General features: G+C 37.8%; 5 protein-coding genes across 5 annotated transcripts; 2 read left to right on the top strand and 3 right to left on the bottom strand.

Annotated features, from left to right (window-relative positions):
* The first annotated feature begins 835 nt into the window (after positions 1–835).
* Positions 836–4,425, top strand: LOC126786660 (probable galacturonosyltransferase 12). The gene is made up of 6 exons (XM_050512551.1): positions 836–1,219; positions 2,519–2,574; positions 2,712–2,867; positions 3,059–3,649; positions 3,731–4,033; positions 4,131–4,425. The coding sequence occupies exons 1-6, from the start codon at positions 1,009–1,011 to the stop codon at positions 4,413–4,415; spliced, it is 1,602 nt and encodes a 533-aa protein (XP_050368508.1). The 5' UTR covers positions 836–1,008; the 3' UTR covers positions 4,416–4,425.
* A 440-nt stretch (positions 4,426–4,865) lies between these two features.
* LOC126786661 (uncharacterized) lies at positions 4,866–5,896 on the bottom strand. Its single transcript, XM_050512552.1, has one exon. The coding sequence runs from the start codon at positions 5,835–5,837 to the stop codon at positions 4,866–4,868; it is 972 nt and encodes a 323-aa protein (XP_050368509.1). The 5' UTR covers positions 5,838–5,896.
* Positions 5,897–6,430: 534 nt separating this feature from the next.
* LOC126786122 (transcription factor ILR3) lies at positions 6,431–9,285 on the bottom strand. The gene is made up of 5 exons (XM_050511840.1): positions 9,030–9,285; positions 7,914–7,976; positions 7,237–7,314; positions 6,977–7,139; positions 6,431–6,890 (listed from the first exon to the last, which is right to left on the bottom strand). Exons 1-5 carry the CDS (start codon positions 9,152–9,154, stop codon positions 6,624–6,626), a joined length of 696 nt encoding a protein of 231 aa, XP_050367797.1. The 5' UTR covers positions 9,155–9,285; the 3' UTR covers positions 6,431–6,623.
* Positions 9,286–13,526: 4,241 nt separating this feature from the next.
* On the top strand, positions 13,527–14,457 carry LOC126785735 (photosynthetic NDH subunit of lumenal location 3, chloroplastic). Its single transcript, XM_050511361.1, has 3 exons — positions 13,527–13,803; positions 13,952–14,238; positions 14,325–14,457. Exons 1-3 carry the CDS (start codon positions 13,527–13,529, stop codon positions 14,421–14,423), a joined length of 663 nt encoding a protein of 220 aa, XP_050367318.1. The 3' UTR covers positions 14,424–14,457.
* A 153-nt stretch (positions 14,458–14,610) lies between these two features.
* LOC126785734 (kinesin-like protein KIN-14N) lies at positions 14,611–19,959 on the bottom strand. The gene is made up of 16 exons (XM_050511360.1): positions 19,464–19,959; positions 19,227–19,371; positions 19,026–19,135; positions 18,822–18,941; positions 18,533–18,715; positions 17,791–18,000; positions 17,636–17,710; positions 17,306–17,452; positions 17,099–17,237; positions 16,908–17,017; positions 16,353–16,514; positions 16,054–16,265; positions 15,560–15,641; positions 15,371–15,475; positions 15,174–15,278; positions 14,611–14,958 (listed from the first exon to the last, which is right to left on the bottom strand). The coding sequence occupies exons 1-16, from the start codon at positions 19,653–19,655 to the stop codon at positions 14,779–14,781; spliced, it is 2,277 nt and encodes a 758-aa protein (XP_050367317.1). The 5' UTR covers positions 19,656–19,959; the 3' UTR covers positions 14,611–14,778.
* Between the last annotated feature and the right edge of the window lie 4,925 nt (positions 19,960–24,884).

The raw sequence follows: 24,884 nt of genomic DNA, 5'->3' as shown, positions 1-24,884 counted from the left end.
TTGTCAGTATTGAGAAAACCGATGAATTTTAATCAAATTCAAATGGTGAAAAGCTAGTTAGATCAATCCACATTTCCAATTGTAGTTTGTGAAAATGAGACACCATCTTGGTTTGACCCTCAATTGTGTCTATTCCGATATCACCAAATGTAACTCCTTTCATAAATACAATATAATGAAATTCAACAATTAATGAAAAAATTACAATTCAATGCCTACTTAAATTTTGTGCAAGAATCCAATTACTACCATGTACAATGCTTGTTTGCTATTTTACCTGCCGTTACCAACGTACCATTACCCTATTCAAAGTTTGAAACCCCTGCAAACCATTTTACAAGTTTACAAGAGCAAAACTAGTCCTCTACTTAAAGTCTCCCTCCTCTCATTAATCTGAATAGAAATATAGAATCATAAGGGTTCCTGCAATTTCACTCCCAACAACCAAACCCCAAGGTTAACAGTCATTTTCCATTTAGAAGCCCTGTTCTGTCAAATACTCATACTTCAAAACTCCAAAGTCTCATTTGTTCTACTAAGTAAGAACAACCTCATGTGGAGGCAAAGCCAAGCAAACACCAAACTCAAAACATCCCCTTCACATTTGACACTACGTACTATAATTTATTTCATTTAGTCCCTTATTCATTTTCATAGCTCCCTCAACTTCCCTCCTTCAAAACCAAGCCAAACCTCTCTAACAAACAACATCAGTCTCATGTCTCTTTCTCCCTTAACAACCCTCCATCCTCTTCAAATTCTCCATGAGCTCACATATAATATAATCCCATAAAACCTTGCTATCTATATAGCCCAAAAACTAAGCAAGGTTAGGTAACAGACAGGCTACCTTAATAAGCCCTATTCAAAACCATTCCTTTTACAGCTACATCTTCCATGGCTTCTTGCACTTGCACTTTCATCTTCTTTGGGTGATTTAAATTGCCAACCCCAGATAGAAACATAATAGGGAAAGCTCTGGCTGGGTTTCGATTTGATTGGCACAAAATGCAGCTTCATATATCACCCAGCTTGAGGCATGTCACAGTTTTCCCTGGGAAAGAAGTTAGAGAATTCATCAAGGTGAAAGTCGGGTCCAGACGGCTCTCCTATCGGATGCTCTTCTATTCTATTCTCTTCTTCACATTTCTTCTCAGGTTTGTGTTTGTCATGACAGCAGTGGACACCATTGAAGGAGAAACCAGGTGCTCTACAATAGGTATGTGCATACGTTAATCTAGTCAAGCCATTTAGTATTAGCTTAGTTTCATTGCTACACACAATCACCAACACAACTAATTAGTTGAAAATCGAAGAACTGGGTAGCATTGGTTTCAGGGCTTGAAGAATAATGCATGTGTTTCTGCAAAAACTGTGATAACAAGTCGAACGAACTTCAAACTCCAATAAAATTGCTGAATTTAGTACAATCCGATAGGTTATATGTTTCCTATCTGATTGAAAATATAGCAATATACATAACATACCTGAAAAACAAAATTTTACCCTGTAGTATCAATTTGTGTGGTAATTGGCAAAACATATTATTTAGTCTTGATGATAATAAAAAATGCAAGATCAGCAAAAATTGTAGGTATTGAGATATTAAAACTCATCTTATCTTGTTCAACAGTAAACAAAGTCCTGAATCATTGTTCAAAGCACTTGGTTGGTATCTAGGATTCATATAATTAAGAAGCATCATCTCTTCTATCTTGAAAATTTCAATTGCAGGCCGACAAGGACTAATAAAATAAAATTTGACGATTTAAACCATTGGTCGGATCATTGTGGCAGCAAAAATTGTCATCTACTAGGTAAATTAATCTGATATGATAAACAAAGATTCTAACAACTAACAAGAGGAACTGAATCACCTTGTTTTCTTATGGAAACTCATGTGCTACCCAATCTACTGTGTTTTGCTAATTAACTAAACTTGTGATATTGCAAACTGTAAATAGAAAATAGATGAGTAGGTAGATTCACCTCTGATTATTCTAATGGCATTGCTTAAGGCTCAAAGCTCCTCACTTCAGTCTCTTGCCTTTTCTTTATTGGTTCGAGCTCAAAGCTCCTCTCGTCTATTTTCTTCTTTTAGTTGAGCTTTGAGCTCCTTTGAGAATATGATACAGGTGCTTGATTGCAACATCAGATAGCAACCCACAGGGAAATTTGATTTGTAACCTGTAAGCCATAAAATGTGAATCATGTGGATACCATAGGACGACGATCTGTTTTATATTGTTAAGTTTGGTACTTATACTATCTCTTTTCTACAAAATGGGCTGGTGTACGACATTCGTTTGTTGAGATAGTGTTGTCAAGTTGTTGATTAGCAACATTCTTGTGGATCTTCACGGTCAAAATGCTGAGTTGCTAACTTGTAGCTTTGGTGGTGCCAAGCATTTCCTAAATTGAAAATAGTATCCATGAAGTGTCTTCATGCTATTATATGTGTCGTGTATTTCTATCATTATATTTATTGATATATTGCTATCATTTGTCAAAATGGTAGGTTGCTTGGGGAAAAGACTAAGACCAAAAATTTTGGGAAGAAGACTTGATTCAAATGTAAACTCCTCATCCTTATCTCTACTTAAAGAAGTTGTTTTATGATTTTTATCACTGGACTTTGTCCAAATTGTTGCTGTACTAAAGCCATACCAGTTTTTTTACCTAATGAACAATTTGCTTTTGATTTCTGAAAGGTCCCAGAAGTTGTTTACCAAGTATTAGAAGAGCCCATTGGCAAAGATGAACTAAAAGGAAGATCTGACATTCCCCAGTCCCTAGATGAGTTTATGGCTGAGATAAAGGATAGCAACATAGACGCAAGGACTTTTGCTGTCAAGCTCAGAGAGATGGTATTGCTTTTCAATATGTTTTGCATTGAGAACTAATTAATATGTCACTGAAGTTGCCACATTTAAGAAATACCAGATGCTTGAATTCAATTAATCGACACATACATGTCTTAAAAGATCCATAGAAGAAAAATATGATCTGGTGAAAGAGTGCTTATGTGTCTAGTAAAAGTGATAGATTATTATTTCAGGTCACTCTACTCGAGGAAAGAACCAGAAATGCAAAAATCCAAGAGTACTTGTACAGGCATGTAGCATCAAGCAGTATACCTAAACAGCTCCACTGCCTAGCCTTGAGGTTGGCCAATGAACACTCAACTAACGCAGCCGCTCGTCTCCAGCTCCCCTTTGCTGAATTTGTCCCTTCTCTTGTTGACAATTCCTTCTTCCACTTTGTCCTCGCCTCGGACAATATCCTTGCTGCTTCTGTTGTTGCCACTTCCCTGGTCCGAAACTCGCTGCGCCCTCACAAAGTTGTCATCCACATAATCACAGACAGGAAGACATACTGTCCAATGCAAGCATGGTTTTCGCTGCATCCTTTATCCCCTGCAGTTATTGAGGTCAAGGCGTTACACCATTTTGATTGGTTTTCAAAGGGAAAGGTGCCAGTGCTGGAAGCAATGGAGAAAGACCAAAAAGTGAGATCACAGTTCAGAGGAGGGTCATCAGCCATTGTGGCAAACAATACAGATAGGCCTAATGTCATTGCAGCAAAGTTGCAGGCACTTAGTCCCAAGTATAATTCAATCATGAATCATATCAGAATACATCTACCAGAGGTATACTTCTAACTCCTAGCATTTCCATTATCCTATTTTGCCTGGAGTCACTAGACTAATGGTCTTTTGTGCTCCATGCAGATGTTTCCTAGTCTGAACAAAGTGGTGTTCCTGGATGATGACGTAGTAGTTCAGACTGATCTTTCCCCATTGTGGGATATCGATATGAATGGAAAGGTCAATGGAGCGGTCGAAACATGCAGAGGAAGTGATAAATTCGTTATGTCAAAGAAGTTTAAGAGCTACCTGAACTTCTCTCATCCTTTGATATCTAAAAACTTCGACCCCAATACATGTGCATGGGCTTATGGCATGAACATTTTTGATCTAGAGGCTTGGAGGAAGACTAACATAAGCAGTACATATCACTATTGGCTTGAACAGGTGAGCTCTGCTACTCATGTTACTTATAACCTTGACTTGAAGCAAATACTCATACTTTTATATTCTAAATTATACTAAGCATTATGCCATTATGCAGAACTTGAAATCAGACCTGAGCTTGTGGCAGCTAGGAACATTACCCCCTGGCCTAATAGCATTCCATGGCCATGTCCATGTTATTGATCCTTTTTGGCACATGCTGGGATTTGGATATCAGGAAAACACAACTGCTGCTGATGCCAAGCGTGCCGCTGTCATTCATTTTAATGGGAGGGCAAAACCGTGGTTAGAGATTGCATTTCCCAAACTTCGACCACTTTGGTCGAAGTATGTAGACTTCACAGATAAATTCATCAAGGGTTGTCACGTAAGGGAATCTTAGATTGAATTTCGAGAGGTATATAGCAGTGGCAATGATCATAAGGAGTGTGCTGTATATGTGGAGAAGGAAAATGAGAGAGTTCTTCCCCCAGAGTTTATAATACAGGAGGATTCAGCACCGCCAGCTTCACTTTCCCGAACTCTCCTCCCTCAGTGGACATTAGCTTTATTCATCTGTATTCTTTGTATTTTCTTCTTCTGTTCCACTGGTTAGAAATTTCAACCATAAATTTTGTTAAACAACACAAGATGTAATTATGTACTTATTCCATGCATCCAAATTTAAAACGTAAGAATTAAGATTCACTGATTCACTGAGAAGTACAATTTCAAGAGCATGGGGTTTCCAAACAACCAAAATCAAACTAAAGGACTAATAAGACATCAAATTTGACAGCATATAAACAAGTGAGTAAAGATTGAAGAGTGCAACGTTCATTCCACTCAGTACCTACTTCTTTCCGGTTACATTTGACACTAAATCCCTAAAGAACTTGACGGATTTCGTTACAGGCGAATTCATGGCCATCAAATTATACAAAACATACTCCACTTCAGAAATGGAAGGTCTCGTCTTAAACGTCGAAGCCAGCTTCAACTCCCCTTGTTCTTCCTCAACAAGAACCGCCCACTTCTCCCCACTCACAACCCCATTTTTCACACACTTGAAAACTACCCCATTTCTCTTACTCAATAGACCCTTCACTTCCAAACCCATAAACGAAAAGATGACCTCAAACGAACCCACAAAGCTACTCAACTCCCCGAACTCGCCCTCTGCCTCAAACCCCCACTTGGGGTTGAACATAATCACCGGCTTCGGATACAGCAACTCCGCCACGGTTTTCATAACCGCCACTTGGGACGGGTCTGGCGCCAAAAACACTGCCACGTCAGCGGTGTTTGAAATTCTGGTATTACCGTTGGCCACTGAGAGAATGTCGAAATGCTCAACTGGGCTTGAAGGGGAGGACCTGAAGGCTTTAACTGCGGATTCTGTGGAGGCAATATCGGGCCATAGGACTGCGATGTTGACCGGGGAGCCTTTTCTTGTGATGGGGAGGTCTCGGAAGAACTGGAGAGCGAGCTGGGATAGGGACTCCGGGGAGTCGTCGGCGACCGGGATTTCGATACGGAACCGGGGCTGTTTGAGCTTCTTGAGCTTGCTGGTGAGTCTGAGGTTGTTGAGGGGCTTCTCTAGGGTTTTTGTGAGACATGTCTTGGCTTGTTGGATGGCTGCTTCTTTTGAGTTTGGTGGGGTGGGGGAAGAAAGGGAGCAAAGGGCTCTGGAATTGTTGAGGAGAGTTGAAGGGAATGAGAGCTGGGAGTGGTGGTGGTGGAGGGTTTTGGTGTGTGAAAATGGGGTTGCTGGGTTTGGGGTTTTGATGGTTTCAGTATGAATCCTGAGAAGATTGGAAGCCATTTCAGAGATTGAACAGACTAGGAAGGAGCTGAAAGAGAACCAAGTAGTTGAAAGATACACTGGAAGATAAGATCTCTTGGCAGGTTGTGACTTGTGAGCCTTTGAAAACACTCCACTTGTTTTAACTTCCATCTTTCTATGATCAAAGTTTTCTACCGCGACTATTCAATTACTGTAATATTTGTCCATCCCCACTGCTCAATTTACAGGTTCAAATTAACCAGGATGAAAAAATTAGGGAAGTTCTACTACAGTAATTGAATTCTGCACTAAACATTTAATATAGAAAAGTTGGGACATGTGGATCCTCGTGAATCACATTAGGCACCCATTTTCTATAATTTGGGATTTGAAGCTTGCACAACAGCGTGAAATTTGTTAGTAGCATACTGCTGTTGGTGCTGGAAAGTTGCCAACTGAACCTATCTTTACAAATCGGCAAAGCACACAGCTGAGAAAGGCAGCCTACCGATTTTGACAATGTGCTCATTTCCTTTCTGGAACCATACCCAAGTGTCCCACATACCCATCTCCATCCATCCAAAAAGAAAATGGTGGTAACAAGGTGCCAGATTGATTAGCTTATTACCATGTACAAGTAAATACCAGCATCAATTCATAGAAGTATTCAAGTTGGAGATACAGTCAGGTCACCCACCAAATTCAGTTAAGACAGTAGAAACTTAAAAATGAACAAGACACGACACAAGGACAATAACGAGACAATACACTCAGTTCGGGATAGAATGATATGCCAAATTGCTTGTATGAATACCAGCCGTAAACTTAAGCAACTGGTGGGCGAAGTACATGATCCTGGGATGTATCCACAGCAGCAGGTGGCATGAACTGCCACATTGCCACCCCAGGGTAACCAATGAAAGGCACCATCTTGTTGCCATGGGCTTGGCCTTGAGCAGCAAATGCAGCAGGCATCGCAGGAGGGGCTGGCAAGAAGCTCGGTGGTGCAGTCATGGCCTTCAGTTGCTGCTCCAATTTTTCTTTCTCTGACTTCAGCCTCTGCTTCTCATCACGGAGTTCAGTCTTTTCTGTCTGCACAAGGGGAAAAATAGTTTACCTTGCAACTTCTGACAAGCAACTGTCTTAAACCTTGGAATTCAAAGTAAACAAAGGTTTACCTTCAGTTCCTTGATCTTCTCCTGGAGGCTAGAATTTGAATCCTTCAACTTCTGGGCTTCACCACGTAATTGATTCACCATTCGGACAGCATCAATCAAAATAGCAGCCTTGTCAGTCTTAGGTGGCCTTCCAGGCTCCAATATAGTGCCCAATTCCACAAACCTATTATCAGTTCATATCAAGCATAAAAATACGAACGCTTTACAGAGTACAAGTGCAAAGGAGACAAGAGAAAGAGGAGAATATAAAAATATAGTACTTGTCATTCAGCCTATCCCTTCGCAACTTCTCCCTACATGCCTTGGAGCTAGTTGCACAGGATGATTCAGATCTAACCCTGCAGGAGAGCAAATGCAACAGATAGATGAAGACAGCTACATTAAGATATGACTAGAAACACTTACTAGTTTTATCAACTCAATTCTGTGACACTACTATGGAAATAGGCTCAAACCCCATGAAACAACATGTGATATTGTATGACAGGATTTCTCTAACATCATATGGAGAACAAATTAACCTACATAGAATTGATAAGAAAACTAGCCCAGTATTGATATGAAATTTGACACAACATGCCTCAATTATTGAAATCAAACTAACACACATGTGTGCTTCTTGTGTAAACGGGCTTTTTTCATCAGTTTGTACATTCAATAGAACATGATCTGATGTTATGTTCAGGTTTTTCCTTTCTTGTTGCCTATGTGATCATGTCCTCTGAAACAAAGATTGCCAAGTTCAATAATCCACAAGGGCTTGATATTGCTTCGAGAGTTCAATATCCATGAATTATCGACAATGATGATGACAAATAAGCATGCTTGTTTTAAATATATTATGATAAGATATTAAATACCAGGTTGGTGAGAAACAAACTAATCTATAGTTTATGAGCAGCATAGGCTATCAGAACACAACCAATTAAGTACATACCTCTTCTTTGAGCCAGATTCCCTAAATCCCTCAACATCCCCCAATGAGCCATCAAGTTCAACACTACGAAACAGACCATCACACCACAAAATAATAATGAGTAGCAGTACAAATACTTGTAACAGGTTTGACACAGGAACTTGATGCACTGCAAAAATACGATAATAGAAACACCCAAAACCTTGCTCTAACATGTCCTCCTCTCCAACTACAAAATTAAGCCACTACTTTTCTCATTACTCTCATAGATACTTACAGTAACTCCAAAACCTAGCCCATCAATGATAGATGTAATGTTCGAAACACATTACTAATTTTTCCAGAATTCCCTGTTAAAACACTTCCAAATGTAATTCAACTCAAGATCCAGACCAACATGGAATAGTCAAGACCATGTTTCATCCGATGTGGCTCTGGCATTTTACGATGCGTACCAGGCTTATTGCTACAGTTGAAGTACGAGTGGGAGATTTCTTAGTTAAAATGAAATAGAAAAAAAAAAGAATAAATAAATAAATAAGACCCACAATCCATCTAATTACTTGCTAATATCTTGTATGCTGTGACTAGTCAATGTCTCTATTCTCCATCAGAACCCCAGAAAAAATGAAGTGAAAGATCCAACTACAAGGGACATCAAGTACTTTAGACATAGCATGTCAACCCACCAACAAACAAAGCCAAGCTCGAACTACTAGTGCCACTCCTAAACAGAGCCCATACTCATTTCCAACACATGAAAAGCAAAACCTTCAAACTCCTCTAACACAAGACAGAAAGCGAAACCCCAAACACAGAGAGCCCTAATTCAGTTCCAATCATACACACATAATTAGCCAGCAGATTGTCCCAAATCAGATTTGCTTCCACTATCAGAACACGCTACAGTAACATTGCCCCACAATAAATTGACTAGTTCAACCTACATACAAAAAGAGACACTTACATTCAACCCAATTTGACCAATCACACGAAATTCAACTCCTCCAAGCCCTAAAAAAACAAACCCAACCAACCTAAAAACAGCTGCTTTTTACCGATTCAGACAGCACCCAATTCCAATCAGAATTCAAAAGAGCAGAAAAAACCCTAATTTAATTGCGGATAGAAGGGTACCTGACGGTGGAGGAGCCGGGGAGGGGCTGGACGGGCCAGTTGAAGGCGGAGGAGGAGATGGGGAAGGTGGCGTCGTCGATGAGGCCGTAATCGTAGAGCCAGTTGGTGTTTTCCGGGGAGACCATGTTGCCGGCGAAAAAGAATTCCGGCTAAAAAAGGAGTCGGAGGAAGACAAAAAAAGGTGGGTTAGGAAGGAAGAGTCTGAGTCTGAATGTGGGATTTCGAATTGGTGGATCTTTCTGTCTCTTTCGTCACACGCCACTACTGGTCTCTCCATTCCATTCAGTTGTGACTTTGTATCACGCTATTTGGGCCTTGGGCTTTAAAGCATTTCTTACGTCCAAGCATTCAGGGACACAATGCGTAGCACGTTGAGGATGCTATTGTCACTATTGTGCGTAGAGCACACGATCTCATTTCTGTGGGATGACCAACTGATTTATTATGATGTATATGTGACACTTAAGGCTTCTTATCAAATAAGCATGCAACGACAACATGGGCAAACACGGTTCAAACACTAGCGCAACAAAATCGTTTTTGAATGCTAATGCTCATTGTTTCCAACTCCTATGAATTCTACTTATCAAAATAACAGGTACATGTGGTAAACCATAATTCTTTAGTTACCTCCAATATATTAAGATTGATCCAACTATAACTTGTTGCATAATGCCAACTTATATATACAGATCGATATGTGCCACCTCCAAATTGATATTAGCATACTCGCATCAATTTCACAAAACATGTTAACCTTATAACTATATGTAGATCATGTGTGTCTCATCCAAATTGATAATAGCAAAATCACATCGATTTTACGAAACACAACTTGCATGTTAACCTTTTATGTGCGATGCCACAAAATCGGGACTACAAATAAAACTATGATCCGGGATACATATCATTTTGATATCAAACTTGTAAATAATATTTTGTTTTCAGATTGAGTATGTTCGGAAATTTAATTTATTAGTAAAGCTGTTGACACTAATAGATGAAGATGCTTCAATTTATTAGTGAAATTGTTAACCGGATAAGGGTTTATGTTATAGCAGTAGAGATAGAGATAAAAAGTCCTACTCCTACACACAAACTCGAGTTCACCGTACGTAGCTTGCTTTCATGAGAAAATCGGACCGCCAATATTGTTGGTCGACTGATCTTCCGATCGAGCTCTTAACAAAAGTGACCGGACGTCTCTCATACCGCGATGTTGTTCGCTTTGGCGTCGTATGCAAAACATGGAAGAAAGCTATTCCCGACGACCGACGTTTAATACTGTGCGGGGGCTACACCCAGAACAAATACAAAAGACGTGCAACCGAAATCTACTGTGAAGCCATGTACTCTGATCTAAGATCCCGTGGGAGCTTCTGGTTCAGAAACCTGGTACAAAAGCAAAAAGAATTACGACGTCGTCCGACTCTGAAAACAGCTTTGTGTTGCCCAAATTCCGGTTGGTTGTTTCTGTTTAGATCAGACCATACAACATGTTATGATGCTGATCTAGATATGTTTACATTCTTTGTTCATAATCCTCTTCGCAAAGAGACTATGGAATTGACTCTGCCTCCACAATTATTAAAGGAGGACTTGTTTTGGTGCAAGAAGGTTGAGTTAGCCACCATGACGACCACTCCAACTTCTCCAGATTGTGTTATTTTTATCCTATGGCTCGCTACTTACAGTGAGAGGCAGAGATATTTCAGTATTACCACATATAACCAACAAGATGGAAGATGGAATATGTTTAAGGTACCACCCTTCCGTGATGAAAGAATTAAGAGGACGGGCTACTCGTACTTGTTTCCCTGTTTTGATGGTGAGTTCAGGGACATGGTTTATGTGGATGGAGTTTTATACTTTGTTATTGTTATCGACTCGTCCGAGATTGTATTGGGAACTTTCGATGCTGCTCTTCAACATTGGGTTTTAGTGAACAATCCCATCTCCACCCTAAAACTTCCATATTGTCCAACACATCTAAAAGTGAGTAAATCTAATGGGAAGCTCATATTGACCGTTTATCATCGACAGCGAGGTGTTTTTTATCTGGAGGTTTATGGGTTTGATTATTCGTCGCAGGAGAATTGGAAAAGAGTTGATACTTCTTTATCATTGAATTTGGCTCCATCAGCAGTGGGGGCTAGGAGTTTGTTAAGCAATCTTCCTGCGTCCTTGGATTCCTAGCCTCAACAAAGTTGCATGATTGTTATTGCATGTTATTGTTTGAAATCATTAATCTATTTTCCGATATACTGTACATTGTTTTTGTTTGGTACCATCTTTCTGAGAGTTTTAGCTAGATCTCCTAATTCAATGTACTTTACTACTTCAAAAATCTCCTTGCTGATAATGGCAATTTAATTGATATCGTCCATTTTCAAATCCCGGATTCAACATAGTTTTGTTCTTCATCCAACCATTCATGTGTGATGTGGTATAGAGTATTAGAGACAGATTTGATCTCGCACTAGCTAGTGTGTGCGGACTCTATGTGCTGCCCATAATATTGTTGATTTCATATTCCAATAGAAAAATTATTATGAGAATGGTAAAACGTACTAAATAAATGAAATTTAATATTACAACTAAGAGAGATCGGTGGCGGATTGTACAATTATCTCACCGGGCAAATGAAACCTTGACCCTTGGGGCCCAAACCACAACTTATTTCCTTTGCTAGTGAAACCCTAGCTACCCTTTGGTTCTAGCATCAGTTGATTTCAAATCTGATCCAACGAGAGATCGATCATGGCGAAGAGATTATGTGATCAGAATAGACGCTCAAACCATTGTTGTTGGTCTGATCTTCCAATCGACCAGTTGAGAGAAGTGGCCGATCGTCTCTCATATATTGATTTTCTGCGCTTTGGTATTGTGTGCAAACAGTGGCGGCGAGCTTCCCTCGACGACGACGACGGCAAAAATAAGATTCAACGTCGACGTGCAATGTTTATGCTAGAGGTAGCCAGATGTTCCGATGTCTACTACTCCTCTAGAACAGAATCCAGAACTATTTCTTATACAAGGTTCTTTGATTTATCATCGAATTTTCAATTGGGTTATTACAGAAAGGTATTGGAAGACGAAGGAATTCAAAGCAAGGAAAACCGATGTGGAAATTGTTGTTGTTCATATTCAGATTGGTTGCTGTTTGTAAAGTCAGAAACAAGCCCTAATAGGACATTCTTACTTGTTCTTGATCCTTTTTACGACTTGACTCAAAAAGTACAAGTGCCTCCATTAGACTGGAACTATGGATATAATAGAAGTTTGGAGGTAGCAGCTTTCTCGACGGCTCCGACTTCTCTGGATTGCGTTATCTTCGTCGTATGGAGAAGTAGGGCACCTCGTGGTATTGGAGAAGGAGAAGGGGATGAAGGGGAAGGAGAAGAAGATCACTATTTCACTATAACTACATACAACCTACGATATAGAAGATGGAGTATAGATCAACTTCCTTGTGTGAATCCTGATGATTGTAGATTCAAGGATGTGGTTTATGCAGCTGGAAGTTTCTATTGTGCCATTGTTATGAATTCAAAGGTTGTACTATTAGGTACCTTCAATGTAGCACTTCAAAAGTAGGTTATGATGAACACCACCACATTGACACTACCATCGATCTTGTCCGTCGCACCTTCACTTGGCCAGCTCTGATTTTAAGTTCCTATTGTCAGTGATTTATAGTAGGGATGGTCAGCTAAGTAGCGACAAACTTTTCTGTCATGTATATGATTTATATGTCGCAGAAAAATTGGATCAGAGTTACGAATTTGGGAAAGCAAGTATTGCTTTTGACTAGCTCGTCATCAACAACAGTTTCAGCAGCGAGCATCGTAGCTAGTAAACTTGCGAACATGATAGTACGTTATTGTAGCAGCAACAGGCGCTTGGAGAAGTATACTTGGACATACAGAGAAAGGCTAACTCACAGATCTTGCTTTTGAGAATTTCTTCTTAATTTTCGAGCTACTCACGCAGTCAAATCATAGTGGATTTCGACTTTCTTGATCATTGTCCTACTGATCGATTTTTGTTTACCAATAGTACTCATGCTAGCTCATAGTTGGGCATTGTGACCGGACTTTTCATCCGATATCGATCATCAGTTCCTCTAACAAAAATTGGCGTGACTGGTTTACTTCCATCTTCAATACTTCAAACAAGTTCTGCTTACAATCGATAAAGCCTACTATTTTGTTTCATGAATGTAATTTCTCAATCTTTATCTTATTTTTACTGGTCTCAAGTCAAGAGATTTCTTTTTCAGTTTTTCTTGTAAATATGCCATTTGGGAAGTGGACAATCTTGCATTCACTTGCGTTTGTACAACTGAGTATAGATAATTACTAAATAATCCCCCAGTGAAGATAATCCTTTTGGAGTTCTGGTGGTCAGTAGTAGCCTACAACTTCCAAACGGATATAACTGAAATTCTTGCCAGTCACTCTCTCTTTTCCTCAACACCTGCCATTCCCATTCTCCATGGCTCAGTTAGCAAACTTAAACGGAATCTCTGAAACACTGCCAGTTCTATCAAGGCTTACAAGCCTTCAAAGAACCCAAAAGCGAGCTAGCATTGTTGGATGTTTAGGCAAGAAAAAAGATGCTGTTCCAGAAGCACTACAAACAACAAGAAGGCTAGCATTAGGCCTTGCCTCTATTGCACTTGTTGGGAACTCCTCAAGCGGAGCGGCCCTTGCCGAAGGCAGCAACGGGTTCTGGATTGATGGCCTTCTGCCAGTTCCTTCTGCTGATAACAGTAAGTTTTTCTGGCAATGTGCTACTTGTAGCATGAACATGCGTGTTACATAACAATTTTGGCAGTTGGGATCTGAAAGTTGTTGACCATGGTCTGAAAGATTCGACTGGCGACAGTTTACTGATCTGCAAGTGTGGTTTCGTTGCAGAAATTGCAAATGAGGAGACGGGGACGCGTTCATTTCTAAAGAATCATCTCTATATGGCGGACATTGGAACCAAAGGGAGAAAGTATAGGCTGAAGAAGTATGCCTTTGATCTCCTGGCTATGGCGGATTTGATTGCACAAGATAAACTAAACTATGTACAAAAGTATCTGCGACTTAAATCCACATTCATGTACTTTGATTTCGACAAAGTTATCACTGCAGCATCAGACGATGAGAAACAACCACTCACTGACCTTGCTAACAGATTGTTCAATACAGTCGAAAAGGTACCAATAACGAACACATGCTTCTTTTTCTTAAGTTTGTGCTGCGATTTAAGTTTTGACAACATTCTCTTATTCTGTTTCATCAGCTTGATGGTGCTGTGAGGCAAAGGAACCTGTCCCAGACTGAAACATATTATCAAGATACAACAGTTATTCTCCAAGAGGTCATGGCTCGAATGGCATGAATCACTGTCTGTTCAGTTGATAAAAGCATTCACAAATGCACATTTATTTCCAACAATTTCTAAGTTCACACTACGGTTACAACAATTACTCACTCTGGTTTGTACTTCTACTAGCATTTACTTAAAAGCCGTAATAGAGCGAGCAATCAAATTACTTCGGCAGAACATGGTCACGTTCAGAGAAATATGAAGAATAAAGGATTCTCCTATGTTTAGCTGATAGGAATACACAACTCGTTACTATACAAATAAGCCTATGCTAGAACCATTCTCAATTTTCACTTCATAACTCTTCCTACTGATGCAATACAAATAATTGATCATGAATTAACAGAAAAATATATGCGATCAAAGATCAACCATAGCTCAACCGTGAATCTGAAGGTCTCATGTAAGTCTGACGTCGTGGAACTCCGATCTCACAGGCATTTACACGTGCAGCAAAACGAAGTGAGCAGAGTGATTCACCTGCTGATGAGGGATCAGGAGCAATGTTTACGAACATCAATGTCTTTGAGTCCCCTCCTAGACATGGCTGATCAAAATTTGATTTCAGAATTATAATTTCTTAAATAGTCCAAGCAACCACAGATTATAGTCAAACAGGAAACCACAAGTGCAATTATCTTCAAAACTTCTTACTGGACATACGAGACCGTCTGACAAGAAGATATAGCATGGACGGAATCCAATGATAATCCTAATCTAATGACAATTTCCAACATATTGCTTAAACAAGTAAACAATAACCTGGAGAAGATAAGTAAGCTTTGAGTTCCTAAATGGCACATGGTCCTCCTTCTTTGCCAAGGCAAATATAACGTCACTTAAAGATGACAAGCTCTTGTTGATGGCCTAATAGCATTCAAAAGCAAAATCATAAGATTATTCAGTTGAAAAATGACTAGCATACTAACATATAAGCCAAATAAAAGATGAATATTCACTTGAGTTTCTTTCAATCGCTCCCCAGTTGATCCACTCTTAGAAAGGCGTTCACTCCCCGCAAGATCAATAAGGTTCAGGACACCTTGTACTTGTTGTTCAGTACTCTAAGATGAAATTATGTTATCAAAATAGATTAGCAAACTAATACAAGTATGAGTACTGCTTATAGAGGAAAGCAATGTCTTTACCTCATTAACACCATATATGCGTAGTGTGAAAACAAAATGGCTCCGTGATGATTGCTCATTCATTTGAGTCTTGCCTACAGACCTGAAAGGAATCAGGTAGCAGTAAGTAAATCCGTTCAAATATTTAGAAGATTAGGTACCAGATCAGACGGACAATGAGTATGAGACTATGAGTCATTTGAACCTTAACACTAAGATAAAAAGTAAAAACATCACAACAACATAGGTCAATTGAACACCTGAATTTTTTTTTCTTTTAGGTCGAAAAAACATCTGAATTTTGCTATCAACAGTTTTGGCTGTGGTAAAGAAGCATTTCAACATGGCCAAAGTAGTAGAATGTGTAAACAGATAACAAGCATGGAAGAATATTTATTTGTGATAGAGTGATAGACGATCTCACAAAAATTATCTGACACTATCAACAAGAAATAAAACAACAATGGGAGGAAGAATAGAGGAGGAATCCATAATCATTGTTTAGATTTAGCAACCTGCTATGAGCAGCCCGTTCTAGGAGAAAAGAAACTTCTTTAGCGCTACGCACATCCACAACGGTAAGATCAGAGACATGGGTGTTTCCATTTACATCATGTTTGATTGTATATTGCTTTCCAGGGGTACCATTTTCTGTTCTTTCCAAAGATGACCGATTTGTTGCTAACAGATCACGAATTGTTTCATTGTAAATTTCCAACATTGACACCTACATATATATGTCAAATGAAAAAAAAAAGATTAAAAAAAGATGCAACTAGAGAGAGAGAGAGAGACAGAGAGAGATTTAAGTCACCTGCATTTCATATTTCCAGCCTTGTGGCTGGACAAATTGTCTGGTTTTAAATATTTGTTCCAATGTACGAGGGATCAAACCTTTTTGCTCTGGATCCCCCGGCTTACCCATCATGGTATAGGTTTTGCCTGATCCTGTTTGACCATAAGCAAAGATGCAAACCTGAAACAAGAAGCCACCTTCACTAAATATCCACAGTTGTACATAATTAAGAAAGCAAAGTAACTACAAAAGAAAATCTTAGCTACAATTATGTTACCAAGTACAACAAAATAATATACAGATGCACACGGACATATGCTCGGACACATACATGCATACATATATTGCAACTTGATCAGACAATGAACAATACACACCTGATACTCACTTAACAAGCAAATATGAAAACCAAAATAACAATATAGAAGAAATATAAACCATACATGACCAAGAAACTATAAAAAGATTTCCACGAAAACTAATAAGAGAACTTAAAACACAAGTAATTTAGTTTAAAAAATTAGGCACTAGGTGGCATGAAATGTCATTGAAACTTGAGACCCAATTAATCACCTTATAACCATCAAGAGCACTTTGAACGAGTTGTGAAATGTCTTCGAATACATCTTCTTGTGATACATCAGGAATAAAAACTCTGTCAAATTTGAAAGAATGTTTTTGCCCTGATGAAATATACAAGAATCGCATGAGTACAGTGTGCAGAGAAAGAGCTGTAATTTACTATTGATTTTTAAGTACTGTACCATTTTGCGCTAGTTCAATCCCCCGTCCAAGAGCATCCATTGATGTGGGATATGAAATAATTTTCCCTTCTGTGTTAGAATCATCTTCAGCCAAAAAAGGTCGGACTCTACAGAATACGCGGATGTTTCCTTTTAGTTCCTGTAGCATGAGAACATTAGTAAGGTGGAAACAATTCTAGCTGATAAAAGCTATGGCAGATAAATTACCAAGTTTTCATTGTGCAACTTTTTACGCAGCATTTCTCCTTCAATAAGTTTAAATTCTGCATCCGCCAAACGAGTTTGTAACTCACTTATAAGAATCTTTTGCCCTTCATATTCTGTTCTTCTTTCCATTGTAGATAAGTCGGACAGCTAGAAAGAGAAAACAACAATACTTAACACCTTCAACCAGCATAACGGGCAAGTGGTTTAAACATTGCATTCCAAAATCAACGGTCCAGAATCATACACTCTACTCAAGCGTGGATCATGCCACACAGACACAGACACAGACACACACTCACAATCCCAGAGGAAAAAAAAGATATGATATACCTGTAATTTCTTCTCTGCACTCATTAGTTGGTCTTGCAATTCCTTTATGCGTTCACTTTGTGACAGACACCTTGCCTGAAAAATACACATCATTATGTTAACAACTGTTCTAGATACAAAACTAAATAAGAAAAAGATAAGTATTATATAACAACCTCCAGTTCTGCATTTTCTGATGTGAGGTTACCCCACTCATAACAAGATTTTTCGGTAGACTCTTTATACTCCATAAATTCAGCACTTAAACTCTGAACTTGCAATTGATGTCGATCACAATCATCTCTTGCTTGTTGCAGGTCCATTTTAAGGCTTGCAACTTCAGTGGCCAAAGCATCTCTCTGCTTGACTGCCTCCTCCTGACATTGCTGTATGAGACCAATCAGGTATTAGTTTTAAATGGTTCCTTGTCCATAGCAGTCACCAAAAGAAGAATACACAGGAAGTAAACCACTTTGATATCATATTACTGTCCTATCTTTCGTACTTGTTTATAATTTTTAATGAAATACCTAAACCCCTGACCACAGAAACAGAGTAATGGCCTGATATTCCAACAACAAAGCATATTGAAGATAATTTCCCCTAACATAATTGCCACTGAAGGACGCAATAATGAAATTAAACAAAAAACATTAGAGTTTAAATAGAAATTTTCTGCGTTATAAAGCCAGTGATAACATATATAAGATCCTAATTACCACAAACTTTACTTTCTTTCTTATCAATTAAATTTTTATTAGAGCATATCAGCTGCATAAAGGAGGACAGCTAACTCCCAGTATCCAATTAATATCCATAAAGGAGGGTAGCTATCTCCCAGTATCAGCTACATAAAGGAGGATAACATAATTGATCGTACTTGTTTTTAAATAAAACAATCTATAAAAAGAAACTCACCCTGGACACTTGAAGCTGACCCCTATACATGCCCAGATTCTCCACGATACTAGCCTTTTCGGTCTCCACACGCTTACGGTCCTCCTCCACTGTGGAGAGATCAGTCTGTAGTTTACTGTTGTACTGCTGCAAATTTGCAATATATTCTTGCTGCCGTTTGTACATGTCACTCAGTGAAGCATTCTGCAGAATTCCGCCCAAGTAATCAGATCAAGCACTAAAGTAGAAATTTTTTAATCACCCATAATAGAATGATAAAGTGAAAAAGCACAGGAATATTCTATTTGACCTGCTGTTTAGAACTTGTGAGGTCTCGTTGAACTCTTTCAAGCTCATCTGAGAGGGAATACTTGGACCGCTCAATTTCAAGTCTAGCATCTCTTTCTCGGGTGAAAGAATCCATTGCAGCCTAATTAATATATCAAGTTTAAACAATCTCATCAAACAACTAAACTCAATCAGCCACACCGGATATCCAACCCACCCAACTTACCATCTTATCCATTTCTTCTTTAGTAAATTTCTCCTGTAATGAAGCATAGTTTTTCCTAAGCTCCGCTATAATTGAATTCAATTCCTCTTCCTTGTTTTTCAGTAAAAGATCTATAATAAAAGAAATCCAATCACTTCACTTAACAAAACAAATTCATTTCTCAAAATTTCATATCATACACACAAGGCAATGGCACGTTACCCATTTCAGAGCGCTTTAGCTCAGACACTTCCAAACTGTTCTGTAACTTTTCATGCTCCAACAAATAGTTTCCCTCAAGCTCTTGAAACCATCTTATAACAGGCTTCAGCCTTCTAATATAGTCAGTCAAAGAGTCACATTTTTCCTGCAAAAATCAATCAAATTTGATAATTCAGAACACTAAAACACCCTAATGCTTTTTAATTAAACCAAACCAAGGATTTTAAAACCACTAACCTTGAGACTGAACCTGTCTTTCCTTTTGGGCCTCTCATTCAACAATGCTTCAACATATTCTCTGGTGAACTCAACGTCGCCGCACTCCGACCCGGCATTACTCGCCGGAGCACTAGTGGGAGCCAAGTCGGGTCCCCCATTCACCATAGCATAAGCTGGCCGGAATCTCCAATTGTTTGCAGTGCTCACCATTTTTACCAAGATTGAAACTTTCTCACACCAACTTCATCAACAACTCTAGATTTGTCAAAAAGATCAATTTTTTTCAAGAAACCCAACTCAAAACACAGTTTCACCAAAGAACTCAAAACACTAAAACTACATGTGAAAAACAAAACAACCAAAAACTTAAATGGGTTGATGTTTCTCAAAACAGCAATCAAGACTTGAGCTTTTGTGTTGTGGGAAAATATTTGTAGAAAAGAAAAATGAGGGGCTTTCAGAAGAATGTGTGGTGATGTGGGGCCATGGATTGTATTCAAAGCGAGCAGTGTAATCCCAGCCGTTGCTTCAACAAGCAGGAAGAGGAGGATCCCCAAACAAGGAACCCAGAAAGTATTAGAAAAAACAGAACGCAAACTCTCCTCAAAGCTTGGTTGTTTTTTAGTTTTGTTTTCAGGAGTAAAAAATTTAAAACTTTAAATCCTCCCAAGATTTACTTAGCTCGTTGGTGGTGGTTGTTGGATTGGATGGATTAGATTGGTATTTTTATTTACTGCCGTTTGGGATTTTGAATGATTTTGAAAATGTGGATCAAGCGGTATGGCTATGCTGACCAAATAGAAACAACAATGTTCATGTGCTAATGTCTCTACTAGCCTTGTAGTTTGTTTTTATGTTTTAGATCGATATTTAGTTTTTGGGAATTATTGAGAATATTACAACCACGTAAATACGCTGAAAAAGAGAACAAATTTCCTAAACTGGTGACTGTGTCGAGTTTGTTGCGGATCAGACTTATACTTTGTTTGAGTCAGTCTAGTGACATAATAATTCGACTCACCCTATGTTGATGGAATTATAAAATATCTCCACTATTATAACTGAAGACACTATTAGTGTCAACAGTTTCATTTATAAATTAAAATTCTAATAACGACTATAGAAGATAAATTTTTAAAATAAAACATGATATATCAAAGATGATTACAGTAAAAATACAACAAGTGGAAATAAGTAAACTAAAATTAAGGGGAGACAATTGTGGAAAGAAACCACTACCTAAAATTAAAATGATTGTGTAGTCTGTGGAAATATACATGTGTACATGCTAGTGTGTATAAATGGACATGTTTGTGCTAGAATTTCATTTTCAAATCATCTTTAATTCGTATTAGTTTTCAGATGGAATAAGAAAATAAATAGTACAGTGTTGTGTTGATGTTGAAATGTAAGGAGTAACATCCTAAAATAAATTTCATTATACTACAAAATAGGTGAACAAGAAAGTTGACATATCCTCTTTACCTTGCATGTAGCTTTCATAAGTTGAAGCCCATTTTAGATATGAAAATGGAATTTCTTTGAAAGATTTTTGGCTTTGGGTACGCAAAAGTGATGATAAATATGTAATTTGGAGGAACACAATTTATAGCTCTAATAGACCTTAAGAGAGGACATCATATACGTAAATGGATGTCAAAAGGTGATGTCCATTATTCTATATTGACACATTTGTAATTTTGAGGGCTTCATATTTGTTGTCGTCTACTAGTAGTCGTCTCCCTAAAAATTTAGTTTATCTTCTAATCATGTCAATTGATTAGCTATGAACACGAAATTTCTTCTGCCTAATGGCGTTTCATGATTTTTTTTGGCATTTCTTTGCCGTAACATTATCTTTGCAATTATCCAATATCCAAATAAAATTGTAAGTTCGCAAGTTCGCATAGTGCATACTAAAATACTTTGATAAGTACGTGTTTTCTCCCTTGGTCCCAATCCCAACCTAATCTATCTGTAATCTGTACCAACATAATATAGATGTATATTTTTCTTCAAAGAAAACTTAAATGAAAGGGGTCGCCCGATGGATCGTATATTCGTATTCTTCAGTTAGAAACATTTGGTGTAACCAAATTAGTTGTTTCTTATAATAATGCCACTAATGCATAAGCACAATCATTGTTTGTACAGTCTTCTGCTTACAGCAGTAATGTATACGTACGCACAAATTAATCACACAGTTCACACTTATTGATTAATTAGTAAAATGGTTCATTCTCTGCTATCTCCTAACCCCTAGCTGAAGCAACCAGCGAAGACCAGCTCCAAATAATCCCCAACTTTATCCACCAGATCGATCAGAATTAAAAAACCATTTTCACTTGCGTCAAATGGAGGCCAAGAATTTTTCACTTTGATTTCCCCTCAAAGCTATATTCTACGTACCCATTTCTTTGGTAAAGTTAATTATACAATTAAAAAAGATGCAACTTCATATCTTAATGATTCACGCACATATAGTTGTTGGTGTTTCTTTTCATTTCTCGGTGCTCAGCTGCATTCTGGGGGTGTCACTTTCTGATCTATCTAATTAGTAACTCCAGACCTTTTAAGAAGCTTCTTCTACAGCCAGTGCTAATTATTAATGAACTAGACCTCTCGCCCTCCTGAGATCGATTATTCTTCCTTCTCTTTGTAAAAAGAAATATGCTGAAGTGTTTAATTGCTAATATTTTCTATGTGAAAAGAGTTAGGTCATATATACCCTATCATCACTTTGCCTGCTCATGTGCTCCTGCATGCTGCAATATCGATCAGGTCCTCTCTTTACTAAATATGGAATAAATACTTCAATTCTTCCTATCTTATAGATATAAATGTATCGCATAGCAATGTATCTGTGTGTGTAGAGGTCCAGAGGAGGTCCCTGCTTCTAGCTTTTAGTTCTTTATATAATTAGCCTTTAGATGGAAGCAACGTACTTAATTAGCCTATTTTGTGGTGACAATGTGCTACGGCTTCGTAATATGAAATCTCAAGCACAAACAAAGCAGAAACCCTAAAGCTCTATAGAGAGATTTCGACTCTTCTAATTGTCAACCATCGTACGTACTTAACAACTACAGAAGAATATACTCGTTTGATTACAGAATGTCATAACTCGATCAATGATGAGAATTAATTCTAGCAATATCTCATGTCGTTATGATGGCTGGGTGCTGCGACTGGCTCATGCAGTCATGCAGATATGTCAAGAAAATGGGCTCTCCACGGTAACGTTGTCAGTAAGAATCGTCGCCCTTTTTTATCAATTGCTTACTTTCGTACGTCTTGGAATGATTTTAGTTTATTCAATGTACAACAATGTTTAAAATTGTCTACATAATTCACGAAAAATGTTAAGAGATTAAAGATCATTCCATCTCTAGATTTTAACTTTGTTAATTATTTTGGTTATTTCAGCTAGCTCCAACTTGATATACAGAAGGTTCAGTTTCTAGTCCAATTAATAATGACAGTGGTGATCATGGCAATGAGGAAGCTTGGCTTCATAAAGGCTAAGTATGTAAGTCGACCAGATCGAGTTATTACGTTATTGCATGTTCATCATCAGCAAACATAATAACCCGAACAGCAGGTAATCACTGTGGTATGTTAACCTACTAACAGTAATTTTGGAGGAATGAGCATAGGACTATATAATCATGATCGTCAGTTCGTCACTAGTTCCTTAATCATCGAAATGATTACATCTTAAATCCAAAACTAACAAATAAACTAATGAAAAACCCTAATCTGCCTCTTACGTACGTACTGCTGGCAAATGGCGGTTGCATGTGTTTATATTAATTATTCTTTTATGACCAATTCGTTAAGTTTGATATCCAAGCAAACGAGACTTTGAGTTTCTAATGCTTGGGCGGCTCCTAACTACTATATGCTTGTTGACCTATATAACTAGAAATTATTAACTAAATTTCGAGTTTGTGAGATTCCGTTTGACCCAAGACAAGAAAAAGAACAACTAGGTTAGTGAGTTGGATCACCTACAACGTACGCTCAAAGATCAAATACGAGAACCCTTCAGAATGAATTCTTTGTATCAAAGAAAACAGTACGTAGAATTCTCAATTTTTGTTTTCTTTCCAAATTGAGAGTAAGTCATCTAGATGCATGGTAGTCATTTCATGCAGAAAATTTTGGATCGGTCATAGTTGGAGAGACCTAAATCCTCATCAACACAATTGCTAATCTTTATGGGATTCACATCCTCAAATCTCAAACTTCATAGATAATGTCAGTGGACTAGAACATTTTTGCAAGTAGAATGTGAGCTTAATAATGAGACGAGGAGCACAACCAAAGCTATATATTTAGGCCATAGTTAGAGAAATATATGTTGTCACCGTGGTGGCGTGGTCTACATGATACAATTAGGCAAGTAGTGTGCTTCGATCATATATATCTAGGTGATTGTGTTCAAGTCATAAGGTGCAAAATGATCTTCTAACCGGAAAATCCACCCAAAATTAAGGGTAAATTCCTCTTATAGTAGTTGATGTTTGACCAGTGGCGGAACCAGGAACCACCATTGGGTATGGCTAGTTTTTAAGGCAAAATTTTTTTTTTTACAGAAACAAATTAATTAAAGAAATTGCATATGAAATTTGTTGTAACTAAAGAAAAAGAGGAAAAATAATGAAGAAATATAGATGGTCTAGCCCCTATAAGATATACTAATTGAAAATTGTGATATAAAAGAAGTGAAAAAAAAATAAGAAGAAAAGAACTGGGTAGGAGAAAGGAAAACAGACAAAAAAAAAAAACAGAGATAAGTGTGAGATGTGCGATTCGACCTAAGAAGTGGGCGGGACTTAATTAATCAACTTGGTCTTAACCAACTGAACAATCTCAAGTAGAGTGTAGAGATTCACATTTAATATGTAAACTATTAAGCTCATTTTCGGTAGGGCTACAGCCCTACCAGCCTACAACGTAGTTCTGCCCCTGTATTTGACTACTTAGACAATTTGGTACATGAGGTATGAAAACGGACAATTTGATACCTAAAGTTCTCAAATTTAGGCCATTTTTGGTACTTATGTCAATTTTGACCATATTTTCAGGGTTATTTCCGTCATCTTATCTCTACTTTACTTATTTTTTTCATAATACATCCAAATTGCCTCTAAATTATCACTAAAACTTTGATAACTCATCCACTTAGTATCTTTGATGATTTACGTATATAAGTTTTCATAATGTAGCTATCAATTTAAATTATAAGTAATTAAAAAAATATTTAAATAAAAATTATAATTGCATAAAGACAATTTATTTCTTTTGGAAAAAATAATTAGAATACAATAAGTATATTAAGAAAAAAAATTATTTTCGATATAAGTGAAGTAGATGTTAAGTGAAGTAGATATATCAATTTAATTATCTTCAAAGAGAGACAATTATAGAAAGAAA

The sequence above is a fragment of the Argentina anserina genome, chromosome 3 (genome assembly GCF_933775445.1).
Source record: "Argentina anserina chromosome 3, drPotAnse1.1, whole genome shotgun sequence".
Lineage (NCBI taxonomy): Eukaryota > Viridiplantae > Streptophyta > Magnoliopsida > Rosales > Rosaceae > Argentina > Argentina anserina.
This window is presented reverse-complemented; position numbering and strand designations above follow the sequence as displayed.